This window comes from Squalius cephalus (assembly GCF_949319135.1).
Source record: "Squalius cephalus genome assembly, chromosome: 25".
NCBI classification, from domain to species: domain Eukaryota; kingdom Metazoa; phylum Chordata; class Actinopteri; order Cypriniformes; family Leuciscidae; genus Squalius; species Squalius cephalus.
Genome location: NC_137146.1, coordinates 14,515,590 through 14,536,179, shown reverse-complemented (window position 1 = coordinate 14,536,179; position 20,590 = coordinate 14,515,590). Strand labels below are relative to the sequence as shown.

The 20,590-nt window shown below is 37.9% G+C and overlaps 1 protein-coding gene across 3 annotated transcripts in view; it reads left to right on the top strand.

Annotated features, from left to right (window-relative positions):
- The first annotated feature begins 2,796 nt into the window (after positions 1-2,796).
- Positions 2,797-20,590, top strand: part of neto1l (neuropilin (NRP) and tolloid (TLL)-like 1, like) — a 108,479-nt gene continuing 90,685 nt past the window's right edge. For all 3 annotated transcript variants that reach the window (XM_079862602.1, XM_079862604.1, XM_079862603.1), the window contains exons 1-4: positions 2,797-2,895; positions 3,833-3,886; positions 3,973-4,107; positions 5,004-5,252. In XM_079862602.1, the coding sequence (XP_079718728.1) occupies positions 2,868-2,895; positions 3,833-3,886; positions 3,973-4,107; positions 5,004-5,252 (466 nt within the window). In that variant the 5' untranslated portion in view covers positions 2,797-2,867. The remainder of the gene's footprint in view (positions 2,896-3,832; positions 3,887-3,972; positions 4,108-5,003; positions 5,253-20,590) is intronic.

Here is a 20,590-nt window from a genome sequence, read left to right as displayed (position 1 = left end):
TTTTGATCATTGAAAAGGGGCAATTTCTTCTAATAACTCAATTTTTGACTGTGGCTGTCTGTGTATACATTAAAACCTTTGATTTAGTGCTGACTTTCATGTTCTATAAAGATTAGCTGTATGCAGTGTACTTCACATTAGCATGCTTAACCCTCTGGTCCTGCTCGTGTCAAAAATGGCTGGGTTTTTTTTTTTTTTTCAGTGAAATGAATGTAGTCTACTATAATGTTTTTGAATTTTGTTTTTCATTTATTTTTTTAGGTAATTTTACTAAATTGTATTTACTGAATAGTTAGAATCCATTTATTACCCTGTTAACCACTTTTTGAGCATAGACCTAAAAAATGAAATTAGACTTAAACTGGCGTAAATCTTGAATGCTTTGGAGCACTTTAGAGTTTGGTCTCTGTTTAAAGAAGACACTTAGCAGATTATAGCTAAAGTGAAAAAACGTTTTAAAAAGGTGAAACTTAAAAAAAAACAGTTATAGAAGTTTAAGTTTATTACTATGAAAAGTTGTTGTATGAATAAATTTTGTATGCAATATATATTTTCCAAAATATTATTTACTCTAAAACTGAAAAAAAAAAAAAAAAAAAAAAAAAAAAAAAAAAAACTAAACAAATTAGATTAAAGGTTGATATAGAAATTAACTTACTGTAAGATTTTGTTTTGGCTCAGTAAGTTTTCAACTTGATGAAATTCGTCTCACATTCATTTCCAATGCAGTCATTTTTGACCACGAACAATACAAGTGTGATTTGTTTTTATCATGTTTTGTGCCATTACGATGATGTAAAAAATTCTAAAAAAAAACAAAAAAAACATATAATTTTCCAGTAAAAATTGACCGAACAGCAGCAGAGGGTTAAGGGAGACTGATGTTCTACAAACACGTGGTTGATGAGATTATTGCATCAGGTAAAGGCACATTTACAGGATAAAAATCACTTCAGATGCTTGTAACTTTGAAGACGAATTTAATCAGTAAGATGCTTGTAAATTTGAAGACAAGTTTAATCAAATACGACAATGAAAAAACTCTGTGTAATGGCACTTTCCGGTACTTTCTGGTATGAAATGGAAAGAGGTTGCCAAAATATTGTGAAAACCACGCACGCAACAATTTTAGGCAACAAAAATGAGTTTGGCATTCATTGCATATAGCTTTCTTTATAATGGGAGCAGCAAGAATAATAGGATTTACCTGTATGCTAATCTATTAATGAAATAAGAGTTTTCTTTCATACAAAACGCATAGTATAGTGAGCAGTGTTTTCTGTCATAAATTAACTTTAATTTAATTGCAAGTTCATTTTATAAGTAAGGTAGGAATTGCCTTATAATTTATGAAGAATAATATATATGACAGTTTTCTATTGTAGTTAAATTGAAATATAAATTATACCAAAACTTGTTTTCAAAGAATAGATTTTTCTTACCTATTGGAAAATAGATTTATTGTTATGCTTTTTAAAAAACTGTTGGGTTCAGACAAAATAAGATAGATAGATAGATAGATAGATAGATAGATAGATAGATAGATAGATAGATAGATAGATAGATAGATAGATAGATAGATAGATAGATAGTATCTTTTAGGGTATCTTTTATCAGTAGTAAATATGTGTAATGTAGTCTTTTATTCTTTTCAAAGATCATTTGATAAAGACGATTCAATATTCCACACACAATAGGCTATTACTCTACGAACCATTGTCACGTGAATGACAAACTCATGTAAACATAATTGCTTAACACTGCGCACAATTAATTCATTGGAGAGAAAGCAGCGCGAGTGATTCCACCATATTTACATCGCGTCAAGTTTATTGATGAATGAAGTTAACATTTTTAAAGCCAGATAAACAGAGTGATTTTTTCCTGGCAGAAATTGACTGGCTCACACGAGCCACGTATAAACCCTCGAATGAATTTACAGTGTCTGCATGCTTCGCTACTTCACTCCAAATGTCCGCAGGCTGCAGATGCTCTTCGCCAATCCAGCACTGCAGGTGCAGTTAATACTGAAGATGCTGATAGTAGTTCTGGCTAGATGTTGTTTCTTTTCCTCATACAGGTTTTTTTCTGCCTATCCCTCTAAATTTTTGCTCTAGTGGTGCCGTGTGAGGTGTTGGAGTCATTGGATCCCGCAGTCTGACCGGCTTTGCGGTGCTTCTTTAAGAGAATCATCTACATTATCTTTAGTGGATAGCCTATGACGAACAGTTCCGTGTGCTGCCGCATCATGTTGACATAACTCTGTTGAAGAACTGAAAATAATGAATGGCCGGAGAGGAGCGATGATACGAATTAACTCTTTGATGTGAAGGGAAGCTGGAACGGGATTGTGTACTGCATTTGGGCTACTGCCGAGGAAACACTGGAATGAGGCTCTAAACACGTTTCTTGCCGCTGCGAGTTTGCTTGTTGAAGTTGGCTTTGCTCAACAATGGCAAAATGAATTGGAATGGATACTCTGATAAATGTTCCTTAGAGATGGAAGGAAGATTTTCCAGCCTTTTATGAATCTTTTCGTGGTGACTCTGGAAAGGTGGAGCGATCAGGAAAAGCTAATGACGGACCTATTAATCCATCAAAAGCACCAGAGGGGTTTGGAAACGTTTGGATGGAAATGTTTACATCTTTTTCTGGTTTTATACGAAACTACTAATGCATAGTTGTGGATCTCTGCTGGAATCTCCATTGTCATTATTAATTTAGTGAAATGAATTCAGGGCTTTTGACAATATGCTGTGATTTTATTTTTATTTTTTATTTTTTGGGGGAAATATCCATCTTTTCTTCTTAAAGTATCCCGATCTAAATGGAATTAGTTGAGAAAGCCATTTGTGAAAGGAATAGACATGGTACATGGGAACAGGTTCCTTCACGGTGAGTCTAGCAGCCAGTTAACTTCACTCTTCCCTCTCTTTCATTTTACGCATGCGGTCTATTTGAATTTACCGGTGTGTCCTTTATTCCTTTAGGAACTTTGTGTGTGATTGTAAACTGATTAAAATCATTTCATGTGTTTAGAGTTAAATTAAGCGATACAACTGCATATGCACCAGGACATTAGCCTATATCATATTTTCCCAGTTGCATGTTGTTCCCTGCTGGGAAATCCAGCTTAAGATGGTAGTTGGTTTCTAGCTGGTTTAAGATGATCATTAGCTGGTGCAAGTTGGTTATTAGCTGGTTCTTGCTGGTGATTTGCTGGTCCATAAGCTGGTAAACCATTTTGGACCAGCAAACATACCAGCTTAAAGTTGTTAGGCTGGTTTTTACTTGGTTCTTATCATCTAGCTTGCCCAAGATGATCATTAATGGTCTAAGCTAGTTGTTAGCTATAGTTGAAGTTTGAAGAACATCTAGGAAAAAAACAAAGCGGCTACTTGCTGGACATACTATGTTAAGGTGAACCTTTAATCAGTAGATATAGTCAACTAGCCGGCTAACATACTCCAAAACAATTAGCTTAAGCTGAAGTTTAAAAAATATATATTTTCCCAAATTTACAAGTTAATTAGTCTGGAAAATGAATGGAAAATAAAGACCTAAATAAACAAATAAATGAAATTCTTTATTTTGCGTTTATTTTGTATTGTGTTAAACACTAATAGAAATAAGTGTAACTTTTAACTTTTTCAAGGTATAGACCAAATTCCTTATAGGGATAAGGTTTCAGATCCCTGATTTTCAACCATTCCTTGAAGTATTTCTGTTTTGTGATTTAGTGCAGTAGGAACAACATCCTTCAGTCCAGCTGTATGTTCATAATGAGTCCACGTGATTCTATGCTGTTTTGATCTTAAATCTTTTGTCGCAGTTGTTGCAGGTCTTCTCATGCTTGGGTTGTCTGGGGCAACAAAGAAGGAAGCAGGTAATGATGTTTTGTCACAGAATACCCACCCACTTTCTATCTCCATGTTTCCTGGCAATCTCTGACATTTGACTGCTTTCTCTCAGTGAAAAACAATTCAGGAGTGCAGCCGGCAGGGCAGTGTGGAACCTGGGTGAAAGAACCAGAGGGAGGCCTCTTCACCTCACCCAATTACCCAAACAAATATCCCCCAGAGCGAGAATGCATCTACATCATTGAAGGTATAAAAAAAAAAAAAAAAAACCTTGTTCAAATAGTAAATGCAGCTCACAAGCAAATCTTTCATGTGACACTGGGATGGAGGGGGTTGTTTTAAACTGTTCAGTAGCGTAGTTGCACTCACAGTGAAGGATGCAGGAGCAATCAGTTGATTGTTAATCCCATGCAGCACCATGATACTAATAAACAGAACACTAGTGTTTCATTTGCATTTATAACAGAAGGATCTATAGATCAACAATCTCTCAATATCTGGAAGTCAGTTTGATTATCGCAATTAGATTTCAGTAAAAATTTTCAGTCACATCTGTTGGACTGTGTGCTGCAGTGCTGCTGCGAGCTGATAATCAAATTGAACTAAGAAGCTAGTAGCAATTGTCTTGCAATCTGACGGTTTATACGTGATGATCTTTTACTGTCATAATAAGATTACTTAGATATTATTAGTAAAAACCACTGTTAAACCCATGTGGTCTTCAATCTTTAGTGCTAATTTCTTTCGATTAAGTGTGATGTTACTGTGCTTTTTCTACCAGTAGCAACAAATGCATGTGAAACGTCCTAATGGCAGACATACCCAATCCAATCTCATTAGAAAACATAATTATTCAACAAGGTTGCTATTTCTTTTGAATTTGTATGATGTCATTTGTACATAAGTGAACAGTTTTTAGAAAGAATGCAAGCATGAAGGTCAACCCCTAAACATAACCATCAGAAGGGCATATTGTACAAAAAAAAGGTATGAATGAGATTATACAAAATTCATATGAATTAGCCACCAATCTGCCAAAACATAAAATTGTTATGTATTGCCATGGCAGTATGTTTTACATATGACATCATCCATCATAAATTACAGCTGTCAGTCTTCATGATTTCTTTTCACTCTTTGCAGCTCCCCCGAGACAATGCATTGATCTTTTCTTTGATGAAAAGTATTCAATAGAGCCTTCATGGGAATGTAAATTTGACCATATTGAAGTCCGGGACGGGCCCTTTGGCTTTTCTCCAATAATTGGACGCTACTGTGGGCAGCAGAACCCTCCATACATCAGATCGAGCAGCCGCTACCTATGGATAAAATTTGTTGCGGATGGTGAATTGGAAGCCATGGGATTTTCTGCGAGCTACAATTTCACAGCAGGTAGGCCTACGTTCTGTTTTATGCTCCTTTATGCAGTGTCAGTAATGTTTACGATTGTGAAAGACTTATTACACCAGTGAGATTTTGGCATTCCTTGATGGTCTTTAAGAGTTCTGGAACCGGTTTTGAGTGACCTCAGTACCCTCGGGTTATTGTTATCCTCTGCATGTCGACTTGAATTCCTGATGCAATCAGTAACTATACTCTTCAAAATCCAAGCCGCTGATTCATATAGCAATAATTGTGGGTCCATGTTGGTTCTGTCAATGATCCTAATCTGCAGTTGAGCTTATTAGTCATTCTATTGCAATAAAGAACAGCATGTTCTAATTAATCTAAAACCATTTTAACTTGTTTACCTTGATCAGCTCTTAGTACCTCAATGAATGCTGACAATCCTTCCCAGGACCTGCTTCAGATGCTCAAGATTGGCAATAAGATGCTAAGTGGTAACAACTACATCATTCCGCATATAATTGATTTCACGTCCTCTCAGAATAATCCTTTGAAAATATTTGGCAGATTGCAAAATGGTTTTTATCTGACATCTCATTCTCAGTGTGTTAAAATTCACTGCTTTCTGATCATTTGCTTTGATTTAAAATTGAAGCTCTAAAGTAAGTCTGAATTGCATGTAATACTGTACCTGAGTTCAAGCGAGAGATGTTTGCGTAAATGGTGTGCAAATTGAACAGTGATAGATATTGTGTGGAGAATGCTAAAAGCAATATTTGAATAAAGCTGCAACTAAAGTTGTAAATGCTGAAGAATTTCACAGAGCGGTCGAGCTTTAAGGGCTTTGCTGATGAATTACACAGCTGTACAAGAGAAAGTAGCACACAATTGAAGGCAGCACTGATTTAGAGTCGTATCTGAGAAATGAGTTTTGAGCCGAGAATTTTTCCATCCTATTGTGAGTCAAGAGGAAATTCTTTCACCAAGTTTGGAGAAACTGTTCAGCATGAATGGATTCAGACTATCGCTTCGCAACTTGCCAGGGAAGAAACACAGCTTCCTCTAGTCTTGATAAGGAATATCAGTGGCATATAATTTACATAATTAAGGAGATAAAAGTCCCTGAATTCACTTCCCTTGATGTTCCCCCAAAAAAAGTGGAGAGCGCATCTGCTCTGCTGCAGCCAATGGTAACACATGCTAATGCAGAAGGTACAACAGATGAATGAAAAGCAGGGAATGAGGAAGGATAGAAATTGCATGTATTCATCTTCCATGGTGTTTTTCAAATTTTATCGCTATAGAAAGAAACATTACTGTATTTAGCTCAAAATGTATGCTTCTTATCACAAAACGGCCACTCAACCAAAGATGTGCCAATCTGCAGTGTGAAAGAGGGGGAACTTAGTCTAGTGTATTTTCGTCATACTGGGGCTCTGGCAACAAAACTTCTGAAATTCTCTGAGAATTCTCATTAAGACTGCACATGCTTGATCTCCAGACTTTTCTCCTTACTGTAGTAGAGCTATGTGATCAACTTGAAATGAAATCAGTTTAAAAGTGTGATTTGAAACTGTGAATCATTGTTTAAAGTTGTCATGAAATCAAAATTGACCCTCTTTACTTTGTTTGAGCATATTACTAATCATGTGGTGAACAATTAATCCGTGCAAGTTAATACACAGAAGAAAAAAAAAAAGTTTGTTGTGGTAATCTTTAATTTAAATATAAAAATATGATTCCGCTCTAGAATGACGTTCCTTCTCTGGTTATGTTAGTTACGGCTTGGATTGAAAACGCTTAACCCCTCCCCTCCAACCGTCAGTCTGCTATAAGCGAGGGATGAAGAGGAGGTGCGCTAAAGTAAAATCCCGCCCTCTATTCAATGTTCTGTTTCACTTGGAAATATGCCACAACACTGAAGTAAAGTCGGTTGCAACTTCTGGTTCATGGGGACTTTAAAAATTACTGGAATACCTAAATGTATTCATGCGGACAAAAACACTGTTCTAAACAAGACTAAATACAGTTCCTGGTTTCATATATTATTCAGTGCAGAACCTTTAGTGCAACCATTGAAGTCCTGAGCTAATGATTTTATGAGTTGGTTCTTTTGAATAAAAAAAATACAGCACGACCAAGGATCACCAGTTCTGATGTGAATGATTTTAATGACACTTATGAGCTGGTTAATAGATCAAAATAGTGATTGGGTTCCATAAAATGGATCCAAAACAAACATTCTGATTCTCTAGAGAATGACATTTATGAGCCTTTTTTTTTTGTGAATCAAACAAATAAAAGGTTGATCAATGTATTCTGACTGATCTGACTCACTTACTCAACAGCAAAACATTCATTTTGACTCCATGAACCAATAACTAATACTATGCTATGTTGTTCTTAAAGGGGAGAGATGAAAATTCAGTCGTTATATTTACTCACCCTGGTGTTGTTTTAATGCCATATTCTTCTTTATTTTTCAGACCACAAAGGGAGACATTTAAAAAAAAAATGCTCATCCATAAAATGACAGTTAATAGGAACCAGATTCAAGCTTTAAAGAAAAGTTGCAAAATATCACATACTGACACACAAGCGCACCATTTCGAGGAATCAAGAGTAATAAAACATGTCACGAAACATGGCTCCTAAAAACATTATGCACATGCTTTCTTCTTTGATGTAAAGATCTCTGTTTTGTTACAGTTGTCGCAACAGCAAAGCGAATTCTTGCAGTCACATAAGTCAACTGTCATTTCAACGGTCATCTAACCAGAGTTTTGTGCACTGTTTTGATTAATCTTAATTTCTGTAAATGGTGTGTGTGCTTGTCTTGGGAGAACTGGAGTGAACTGCTGCGCTAATACGCTCTCATGAACACACAGTCATGAGCCGTGCACAGCTGACCAAAGGTTAAGAGTTTCCCTAAAAAATAATATATGTTTTTTTAGTTTGTTTTGTTTTTCACCAAACCCATACACTCAGAATACTTGAAAATACAGTTACATGGAATCATTCTGATCCGTTTGCATCTTTTTCTTCAAAGCTTGAAGCTAGCCCTTATTCACTGCCATTATATGGATGATTGTGAGCAGGACATTTTATTTTTTATTTTTTTTTATCCTTGTCTGGTCTGTAAAAGAAAGCATTTGAACAACACCAGGGTGAGTAAATAATGACTCAATTTTTATTTTTGGGTAAACTATCCCATTAAAGGGATAGTTCACCAAAAAATGAAAATTAGCCCATGATTTACTTACCCTGAAGCCATCCCAGGTGTATATGACATTCTTCTTTCAGACGAATGCAATCGGAGTTATATTAAAAAAATGTCCTGGCTCTTCCAAACTTGATAATGGGAGTGAATGGGTGTATGACTTTGGAAGTCCATTAAAGCTCACCTGTTATGTGCTATTCACTTTCACTCAGTTGCTAAAACATGTTACTTTGCACACTCTTCATATCAGTCCTGCAAAGAGGACAGAAAATTCACTCATTTGCTGTCCTACGGCAAAACATGAGAGCAGTTGCATTTTAGACCAAACATATAATGGTGAGTGAGTGCGACCTGGACGCATCAGTGAATGGTGAGATATTTTGCTAAATAAAATGATCCTGCCAGAAGAATTGCTTGATACAGTAACTTGATTATGTTTTGTTCTGTCTGTTTCATCTCAGTGAGCTTTTATGAGGGTTTATGAATGCGCTATGCGGTGAATTTAGCGTTTTCCGACGTTTCACTGTGGATGACAAACTGATGAAAACGCTTGAAAACGCTAGTGTGGGCGGAGAGCGTTTTAAAACGAAAACTCTGTTTTCAAATCTATCTGGATTAATGTAGACAGCATAGGATTAATGTTTCCAATTCTAAGAATTCACCAATTCAATTCAAATAATTGCAAACCTAAATTCCACAAATTTGTTATACTCAGATTGAAAGCAATTAATTTCAACATTGTCTCTCTAAAATAATAAGGTAAAATGATTGGTTAGAAGGTGTGGGAATGCTGTAGACTGATGTAAATCTTGGGCAACAAGCATCCAGTTGTAGGTTAAGATATTCGAACATCACATGGCTTTAATGCTTGAGTTTCCCAATTTGGTTATAAATTAATTAAAGGTGTTTTCACTCAAGGTTAGTTTCATCTGAAATTGCAGATGCATGGCATAATCCATTGCTGGATGATTTCCAAAGTAGTGATTTAAATAGTAGAATGATGTGCACACTGTGTGTAATTACTTCCTGATATCGTGTGAAAATAAAAATGGTTGTGTGCAGTCACTCACAGCATTCAGATGCAATTATTATGCAGACAGTGTATGAGTTCATTCCAGTTGTCAGATCTTGCTGTCTGTAGACAGACTGTGCATTGTGATGTCACTTCCTCGCATAACCCTACTATACACCTAACTGGATTAAGCAGTACATGCAGGACACTTTGTGGTTGTTGTAATTTGTCTCTTAGCTTACCTTTGTCCAACTGTCCTTCTCTCCGTCTCTTCTTCTCGCTATCTAGAAAACTCACACGCTCATTCTCCTGAGTCTCACTTCCTTGTCTCCTGGGCTTGACTGACCTTATTACCCCTCCTCTTTTCTAAGAGATAAAGCTGTGTTACCAGACAAGATCTGGCTGTGTTAAATAACAGGGAAAGCTGCTTCCCTCATGTGTCTTTCCCCAGGCCACTGGCTGTTTGAAGCCTTTGTCCCTGCTGTAAACAGACGCAGCAGTAATAAGAAAAGCAAGATTGACTAAAAAGCATTTCAGGGACCGCTTTTTTGATCCAGTGGCCATTTAATAACCTTGTTTGGGAAAGCCTCATGTGGCCTTTTCCTCTTTTCATTTTCAATAGCTTTGTCGAATACAAGGAAAGTGGAAGTTGAATGCAGGAGCTGAGAGCGGTCCCTTAGATCCAAATGTCGAAACACAGTCAGGACCAATTAGGAAATATAGCTCTGTGCCTTCTGATGTTTTGTGTTGTATGTTTTTTGCTGTCACATAATAAGGTGACCTGCCAGGTAAAATTTTGTTAATCGAAATAGCTGAAATAAAATAGAATATAAATATTAGATGAATATTAGATGAAAAACTTAATCTTAAATGAAAATGAGAAATGTTACCTCAGCAAATAGCCTAATTGAAATAAAATAAGTTGAAGTCATAAAAGTACTAAAACTAAAACAAATGAAAGCTAAATATATATATCTCCATAAAATACATATCTTCAAAATATCTTCTTTCGTTTGGGTGTGGGAGACTAGTCAACTAAATGATGCTGCTAGTCGACATTGGACCTACTTACTTGTCCTGCAATGCCTATAGATTCAGTTAATTTTAATAAATGTGTCTATATTGGTTAAAATTGATTAAGTGATGCTTAAGTTTAATGTACAATGATCATAATGCAAGGCAAGTACATTGCATATATAAATACATTGTGCATATTTTTCAGTGACATTCAGTATGAGATTTGACTGTTTGATTCATAGATCAAGTAGGCTATTTCGAATGAATGGCATATACAGATTTCTTGACTGTCCTTTGGGGATTTCTTGTCAACTAGTCAGTTACAAATTTCTGTTAAAAAATTAATGAAATTAGCAATGGTGTACATATCTGGAACAGCACAAAGATGAGTAAATGACAGAAGTTTTGGTTAAACTGTACCTTTAAATGGGTCATTTATATGGGTTTATGAACATAACAAGTTGGTTTATAATACCTGGACAAAGCCTTTGGTTTGGAATGGAAGGGGTGCGACACCAGAAAGCTGTTTTTGTCTAGGGCTTTATTCAAATTGAATGTAAACATTGTTTACTAAACAACCCTTTTCCAAGAGATTGATGGGGATTTGGCCTTCTGCAGATATGCATTATCAGTGCATAAAATCCAGGATTTGACACAAATTATGATTGCAGATCCCGGTCATCATTATCGCCTCTGCTCTAATAAGACCCGATTGCCCTGCTGCTGGTGCGGCTTGAATTTCACTGCACTGAGGCGTTGCATGAGCCCTGAAGTCATAAACAGCTCATTTTAACTTCCAAAGCACAACTGCTGACAGATATACAGCCAAATACAAGACCAGTAATTAACGGGTCTCACAAACGTCACAGCACATGCTATATAGCTATATAGCACAGATATAGCTGCTGGAATACATGCATGACATTTTTTTTATCCGTATTTATTTCTTTTCTTTTCACAAAAGTTGGCATGTTGCAATATACATTTAGTAGTGTGTAGGCTATTCAACAGTGTATAGTGGTGGTGGTCAGCTACTTTTCCTGCAGGTTATATTGATACTGATAAACCATTAGGTGGTGGCAAGTGACTGTCTTTAAAAAATAATCACGTAATCATTGATTCAAATGATTTGTTCAAACCACTGATTCTGTTACATCTGTCAGCTGCAGGTGCCATCATGTACCAACTGATGGCAGCCTAGTCCCTCACTGTTTTCATAGACTCTGTTATTCCCGGACTTCATTTCCCAGAACCCACTGCTCATTATTAGTTTATTTGTTTTAGCTGTGTCTTGTTTCATTTGATCATCACCCTGTCTATTTAAATGCCTTTTGCCTTCATTCAGTATGAAGTCTTGTTTGTTTGATTGTTTGTTTTGGTTCACACTGTCTGTCAGCAATTTGAGCAATTCCTGGTTTCTTTATATTTTCCTGAGTTTTGGATTTCTTGTTCCCGTCTGCCTCAGTGGATTATTTTTGTGTTCGGTTTTACATCATTACAGTCATTACATGTGCTTGACCCTCTGCCTGGACTATGACCTTGGATTATATTTGTTAAAGGCACACTATGCAGTTTTCGCTTTTCTCAAACAGCGACCTCTAGAGTCGCTGTGGAGTACTTGTATTTAACGTTACTGTCGTAAAAACCACTCACGGCTCTTCTGACCGCGTTTTCTTCGTCGACTCTGCCATGATTCACGTCTGAAATGCGTGCTAGTGTCTTCCATAGAGGCTGCTTCATATGTTGTTGATGTATGTGACGTCTTGCCATAAAGCAAGTTGTGATTCTCGCAAGATTTGTCAGGGCGCCACCTCTCAAACTTGCATTGCTGGTTTTGCCAGCAGCGTCCCCTCCACTTTGCTGTCGGGATGATTCGCCCTACTACGAGTTTGTTTACCATCGAAATGATTTTGAAGCTGTTATATTAAGGTACAAATCTTGCATAGTGTGCCTTTAATAAACTGCATTTGGATTCTCACTCTCTCTGCTGAATGCTGTACCACAACCAAATCATTACAGATTCATTCAAGAATAAAGCAAGCATGAGTATTTATTTGTGGGTCATTGATTCATTCACTCAGCCAAATGGTTCAAAACACAGATTCATTCAGAAAATATAAACAATACTGTTGTCTGTTGCTCTGAGATGCTGCAATGTGATCATTTGGAATTGTTTTCATTGACAGAGCAAAAATAGACTGGTATCATGTGCCTAAAATAAAGTAAGTTACTCAATATTAACTTCTTGTTTATTGAACTGTGTATAAAAGGAATATCACACTCGCAGCCACGCTGTTGGTTTGATTTCAGTTTGTTGACATATTACATTGAACTTTTAACAAGAATCAGATAAAAATAAATTTCTGTGTCTTTCTGTCTGTATTTGAATCGCTCATATGGTTGCATTTGCTATGCTGTGCATGTTGTTGTATACTCACTCAAATATGATTTGCATTCAGTGCACTCATAGCTGCATACTTCTTGGTAATAACAAATAATATTCAACTCTCTTTGCACATGTAGAGGATGTAGAAAAACCAGAAATAACTAATCCCAAGTCCAATAATTCTGATTAGGCCATGATATAGTGGAGATATTAAATCTTCTAATTTGTGGACTCGAAATCGTATCGAATTTAAATCATTCTAACGACATCTGAGATTAGAAAAGGGAGCTGGATATATGACTCCTCTGTGCACAAGGACTATATTATTGAGGCGTGATGGATTCAAACCGAAAAATTGAAAATTGAACTCAGGGAATGAATTTGGGGACATTCAGGTGGCCACATTTCACCATCTACTTTATTTTATCAGGCCTGATAACGTGTAAGGATGGAGAACTCCTCTGTGCAATCGACATTTCAGGCTCTGGAAGGTTGAATAGATTTACTGAAGTCCTTGACATAGCAAAATTCCATCTCGAGGCACAATAATCAGTCATTATTATTTCAGGATGGTTCACATCCTCCCCTCTATTAAAGTTGAGTGTAAGTAATGGTAATTAGCCGAGAGACTTAACAAATGAAGGCAGAGTAACAAATTAATGTAGACTTTGCATTACTGGTATTAGCTGGAGGAAGGTAAACAAAGTATCAGTTCTAATTTTGATTGCACAACTTTTATAGCATGCCTATTTTGCTCGAGTCAAAGGACAATTTCATGTAAATTCTCAATAATGTCCCAGAATTGCAGAAAATGCACACAAGTCAAATGCTTTTCCCTCATTGCGTGGGACATGTGAATAGTGCAATTTAAAATGGCAGCATTTATTACCCATTAGGATTTCTTGGAAGCTTGGGGTGGAAAATTGCATGCTTTGTGTTTCGCTTCAGATGTTACAACGAGGAGAAAACTGAAAGAGGCACACCTAATGCTGCTCCCTTCATAAAATGGATTCTGTTCTGGGTGGTTGAGTATAAGGAGTAAAAAACATGGGTTTCCGCTGTGAAAGAACCTAAAGTCAGCACAGCATAAATTTCATTTGAGGAGTGCAAACACAGTGAAGAATCTGAATGAGAAAATCCTGTATATGAAATCATGTATCTTTGAAAACATCACCCTGAACAATAGAAAGCACTTTGGCTTTGCTTTGATGATCTTGGCCTGCTCATGTGTGCATTTTAATATCTATACATTTATTATAAAATACTTGGATACTGCTTTTATATGATGAGTATGTTTTTAAGTTCAGAATTAAAATCAGTTTGAATATGTTGGGTGGTCATATAGTCTAAATATCAGGGTGTTCTAATATCAATATCAGTATCACTAATATCACTAGAACAATTGTTCTAATATCATAATGAAGAAAAAAGTGATTAAAATAAAGTTATTGAAGTGCATTTAGCATGATATTTTATTTCATAGCAATACATATTTTAACAAAAATGTTTCACTGCTTCTTAATATAAAAAAAAAAAAAAAAAATCAGACCCTCATCGATTTGTGCAAAGGTAATTAAGTCTCAATAAATATTGCATAAATATCACATAGATTGAACTTTTTATGGCAAGGTGAGGTTAGTTCAGGTCGAAAAAACCTGTGGCAAGACTCCCCCAAAATGGAAATATAATAATTAATAATACTTAATAATTCATGAAATGTATTAAAATTACTTTTGTAACTTAAAAAAATATAAAGTTATGTCAAGAAACTCTAGTTGGCGCAGGCTGATAGGTCCTCAGGCTGATAACTCAAATCACATAATTATCTATAGGGCACAGCCGATTGGTTCCTGCTGTATCAGTAGCCAATGATCTCGCTGTTCAACTTTTAAATACTTGGTCAGCACTTTCAGAAACCCTCCACCTTCCCCAATTCCACCTGATCTGCAATGGGTAATTAATGTACACTATATTGTCTTACTTTCTCACAGCAGTGTGTCGTGTACGTATTGGCTGTAGCAAGCCCTGTACAACAGCAGTGTCGCAGATCTATCCTGCTAAGACCAAACATATCAACATTGTTATATCTATTACCATGCCAAACACTGTGACACTGAAGGCCCTATTTTAACGATCTAAGTGCATGGTCTAAACCGCACGGCGCAAGTTCACTTAGGGCGTGTCTGAATCCACTTTTGTTAGTTTAACGACAGGAAAAATGGCCCGGCACATGGTCTAAAAGGGTTGTCCCTATTCGCTTAATGAGTAATGGGTGTGTTTTGGGCGTAACATGCAATAAACCAATCAGAGTCTCATCTCCCATTCCCTTTAAAAGCCAGCTTGCACCATGGCGGATTGCTATTTACATGGCGGAATTTGCAAGCGGAAAGACTGAACGCTTCTCCAGAGAGGAAACGGATCTGCTCGTGCGCGAGGTTAAAGCACGCAAGCAGACCATCTACGGGACAAGCCGGATATTACCATATCTTTATGTACACAATATTAATCTTTTACATTGTAATCCTTTTATTTTTAATATTTGGCATGTTTGTGTGCTGCTGCACATTCCTGTGTGTGTGTAATAAGCAGAGTGTACGCGCTTTGTGCACCCACCTAATAGCCGCATATTACTAATGCACCCTTTAAATAAAAAAATAATGCGCCATTGACTTTAGACCAGGTTTCAGTTGGTCAATAGCGCAGTCTACTTTAGTTGCCTCAAAATAGCAATGCTCCAACAATGCGCCTGAACAGTCAGAACAGCACGCCCATGGGCGAACAGATGGGCGCAAATGCTATTAAAACAACGCATAACTGCGTCAGGCTGAAACTAGCAAAAATCCTTTACTTCGTCAAGTAAATTCATGAGCCAATAAAATGAGCCTCTCTCTCTCTCTCTCTCTCTCTCTCTCTCTCTCTCTCTGTCTCTAGCTCCACCTGTCACTCACTCTCTCACCATCTGACTGCAAGCACAGTTAGTCCACATATTGATTTTGGGGGTAATTGGCTTTGGTAGAGAGAGAGAGAGAGAGAGAGAGAGAGAGAGAGAGAGAGAGAGAGAGAGAGAGAGAGAGAGAGAGAGAGAGAGAGAGAGAGAGAGAGAGAGAGAGAAAACAGGTCAGGAAAGGGAGATAAAAATGTTGGCGGCTAAATAACGTTGTACTATTGGTTTCTTTGAGTTTTGGTTGGTGGCTGCGATAAACACAGTAGATCTCCCTTAAGTGAAAGGTAGAGTTCGATAAGCCTGTGCACATTCTGTGCTTGCAAACGAGGCCAGTGCTTCTGGAGCGACCTCTGTACTGCAGCTAGTGTGTAATGTAACACAGTCCATTGAGCTCTACTACAGAGCACAAACACATTATTTCCACATTAGCCTATATTATGTTATGTTTAAAAATCCACATTGAACATAAAACCTGACAAAATTACTGTTATTCATGATACAATTTATGAAGACAAGCATTTTCTAAATTGCAAAAAAAAGTACTGCTCTTTAAAACCAATTCAATGCTTCATTAACCAGTCTAGAATGCACCTGGCTCCCCGTTACTGAAACGATGCAAACAGCCAAATTAGTCTGGAGGAGACAAACAACAAGAGCAGGAGCCCCGCGTTCTTTTCCACCTTGTCCGTGTGCGCTTGTGCCAAACAGCTCAGTCTGATAGCATTACTTTAGCAAATTAGATCTGCTCCAGGCATCTCCACATTCGACTGTGTGGCATATTTGGATATTTCATGACAAGGATTTTGAATAGCCCCAAGATAAACAAGAAAAAACAGTTTTCTTTCCTATGTTGACATATTTCATACAGGAAGCTGAGATGGGGCATTTTAAAGGCTTGTTCCTTTGATAGTCACCATGAAATAAAAAATTGACAGTTCTTATTTTTTATGGAATATTGCTGTTTTGTTATAAATGATTTATCTGTGTATACTGTATATTGCGCCCTCTTCATTTTTAATCAAAATAACTTCCTCTCCCTGTTGCAATGACATCTCTTCCCTGATGATGTGTTTACTGGCGTGAAGACGGGACAACCTGTCACTCACAAGAGATCACAGTAATAGCAAACCACAACCATCCCACCATCCAATCAATTCCCAGTGGACAAAACCAAGACCCGTCCTACATTTTCTTTCTCATTCAAAAAGCCGGTTTACTCAAATATACATCACAAAAGGGGAAAAGACCATCGCAACTTCCATTTCATGCAGACTTAATAATAAATAAATAATACAAAAATAAAATGTGATATTATCAGCATTTGATTGGACTAATCATGCTTCATATCAAAATGATCCTTGTTTAACGCTCTTCCCATAGGTGTATATCACCTCCACATAATGTACATTATATGATTGTTATGTTAACTCTGTCCCCGCCAACATTTTTGATCATTTTCACAAAAGTTTAATGGCCAAAAAGCTTTTTTTAGCTTTAATCACGTTTTTGTCAAAGATTACTTCTGGATGGGATTCAGGTCAATGATTAAAACATAGATGGGGTAGATCGAGTCCATCAACACCCCCAAAGCTTGCACAGTCCTATAGCTCATCCTGGGTTGACATTTCCTTCAGTAACATTTGGCAGTTTTGATTTATATGCTGTTTAATGATGATGATTGTGTTAATTTACATGCATATGCATACAGTACATGATATATCGCTTGTTTCTGCTTCTTCTTCACCTGTGTTTCGATTAGGAGATTCAGTACTCTTTCAGAAGATGCCTAAAAGCGCGCCATACCTTGTAACAGTGAAAACACGGAAAGCTGGAAATTTCCGTCAATGGCAGGGAAGCGTTGTCTCACAAATGACGGAAATTTCCGTCAATGGTGGGGAAAGAGTTCATTAGAGTATAAAGGGACACAAAATTGCCAGTCTACTCAGCTTCCAAACAAAGGAACTTTTCCCACCTGAAATGACACCCTTTCCATTGGTCAAGCCAAACTCGAGAGGTGTGAACTCTGTATATGTAAAAAGGGTATTATCTCAATGACCCCCTCTCTTCTTGTTGCTGTTCATGCAGAAAAGACTGGAGACATCCAGTCCAACCGTGAAGCAGCGGGACCACACTTTGCCCCAGAGCGCAGCTGACACAGCTGAAGGGCCTCAAAGTTACAACTAGCCATGTTTTAACTTTCCACCCAGTAGAGAGGACTCTCCCAACCACAACCGAGTCAAACTAATGCTGCCTTTATGTGCTATCGGAATTATTGTATTTACCACTGGAAAGCTCTGTGATAATTTCGACAAGCAAGTTCCAGAGCTGGGCGTGCTATAAAGTTTAAACATAGTGGAGGGGTGAATGATTGCTGCTGTGATGTGATATATCTAACTGCAGAATCATATGCCAGAGCAGTCTAAGGAAAATGTACTTGACGATCAAGTAACCTGCCCCAACCACTAACCCTACCCTTAACTATAACTATAAGCTCAGCCTTAACGAATGCAAACCCCACCCAACCAGTAAACCTACCCTTAATGATGCTAAAAGCTCCCCCCAACACCGATGTGAGACTGCTGGCCTGGTGCTGTTCTCCTCAATCTGCTGATTCTGCAGATCTGCAGTTGGTTATTATTGGCTGTGGCTGGTATTCTTTATTTTTTCCAGAACAGCTACATCGCCTTGTCTTATTGTTAAAATAGTGCATATTTACATTTGAAACATATTGTATGTTTTATATATAAGCTAGTGAACATAGCCTGTATTTGACCCAAATTCTAGAATCATCAGCAAGCTGACTATCTAGATGGCACAGGGAAAGTGGTTGTCAATGAATGGGATGCTAAATATCATTTTGGTTTTAATTAAGATTTTCCCAATAAATAGACAAGAATAAACCTGGTGTCCTCCACGATTCCTGTTCTTTCCGATAACAAAGCACTTAGATGCGACAAGCTCGTAATCACGGCTTTATAAGTGGGGAGTTGTGAAATTTCCAATAGCAGGTGAAGCATATTATCACTGACGTTCGTAATTCTTCAACAATCCGGAAGAATCTGTTCGCAACTTCACCACCATTGAACTATTGAACCATCAAGACTTTTCATCTGAGACTGCATGTGGACGCTCGTTCAATACATTTTCTGACAGTTGATAGACGATTAATACTGAGTGTTCGCTGGATGAACAGGTTCAATGATTGTAATATTAATTCCGTTACATCAAGTTAATTCTATTAACTGATCCAAATATTTTTAAATAATTATAACAAGTTATACTTATAGTTATAATTATAGTATAACATTAACAAGTTATACTAATTAATTATACATATTTCCCTTTTGAGTTCATTTGCTGCACACACACACACACGCACGCACAAACGTTCTGACAGAATGTTAATTTTTTTCAGAGTACTGTACAAATCCAAAGCTGCAGAAATTATGAGTACATATTTCTTTCCTTTCTTTGTTCTGCTGTTTGCTCCATTTACTGTCTCTCCTTCTCTTTTTCTGTCTTTTTTTTATGGTGTTGCACTTTCAAGCCCAGCAGCTGGAAAGCCCATGCTCAATTTAACCACATACAACATTCATCTCTTTACCCGTCCATTCATAATGGCTTGCCTACAGTGTGCTTTATTATTATTCCCTTGCTAATCCTTACACCCATTTAACCGTAAAGAGGAACTTATACTGCGTGGCTGTGAGTACAGGAGGTTAATGGGATATCCCAGAACATGCTGTAGGAACGCTCTAGCATGCAGAGGTGAAAGATTTAGGTGAGATTTACAGTGTTGCCTCTGTCCCTGTACGTGGTTTGATCAAAATCTCTGAAATTGCTGTATATAATTCTTATTCTGCCATCATGGCTTTGTCAGTGGCATGGTGAAAGCAAGTTCAAAGAGCTTTCAATTGACCATTCACAAAGACCCGCTGTTACGAACTGCTCTGAGACACGAGGGTAGAGGATCCAAATGCAGCTTTTATTAAAGGGGTTATCCAGAATCATAATCCAACAAGCAGAGGGTCAAGCACAGGAAGACAGTCCAAACAAACAAAAACAAAACAGGCAGGGGTCAGAGGCACAAGAGTAATCCATGGGACAGGCAAGAAATCCAAAAAACCAAGAGACAAGAAAACCAGTGCAACAACATACAAAACTTCGCAGTGAGTGATGGGGTGAACCAGGCTATATGGGGTGAACTAAACAAGATAATGAGTTACAGGTGAATGTGATAATGAGTGCTGATGAGTCCAGGCAGAGAATGATGGGAGATGTAGTCTGTGTGAACAAGATAGTCTGGTGTGGAGTGCCCTCTGGTGGCTTTCAAGGGCACTCCAGCTGGTGACCATTACATAGCCCCCCTCAAAGGAGCGGCTTCCAGATGCTCTAAAAAAAAAAAATTGTCCAGGAGGGAGGTAGAGCGGAGGACCAGGCCCATGGAGCAGAAGAGGACCAGGAGACTGCGGCAAGACGGGAGGCCAGGGTGGAGCAGGCAGTGCAGGCGACCAGGGCGGAGTAGGCAGTGCAGGCGACCAGGGAGGAGACGGCCCTTCAGGCGGCCAGGGAGGAGACGACCCTTCAGGTGGCCAGGGCGGAACAGGCAGTGCAGGCGACCAGGGTGGAGTAGTCAGTGCAGGCGACCAGGGAGGAGACGGCCCTTCAGGCGGCCAGGGAGGAGACGACCCTTCAGGCGGCCAGGGCGGAACAGGCTGTACAGACGGCCAGGGAGGAGACAACCCTTCAGGTGGGCAGGGAGGAAACGACCCTTCAGACGGCCATGGCACAGGAACAGGCTCAG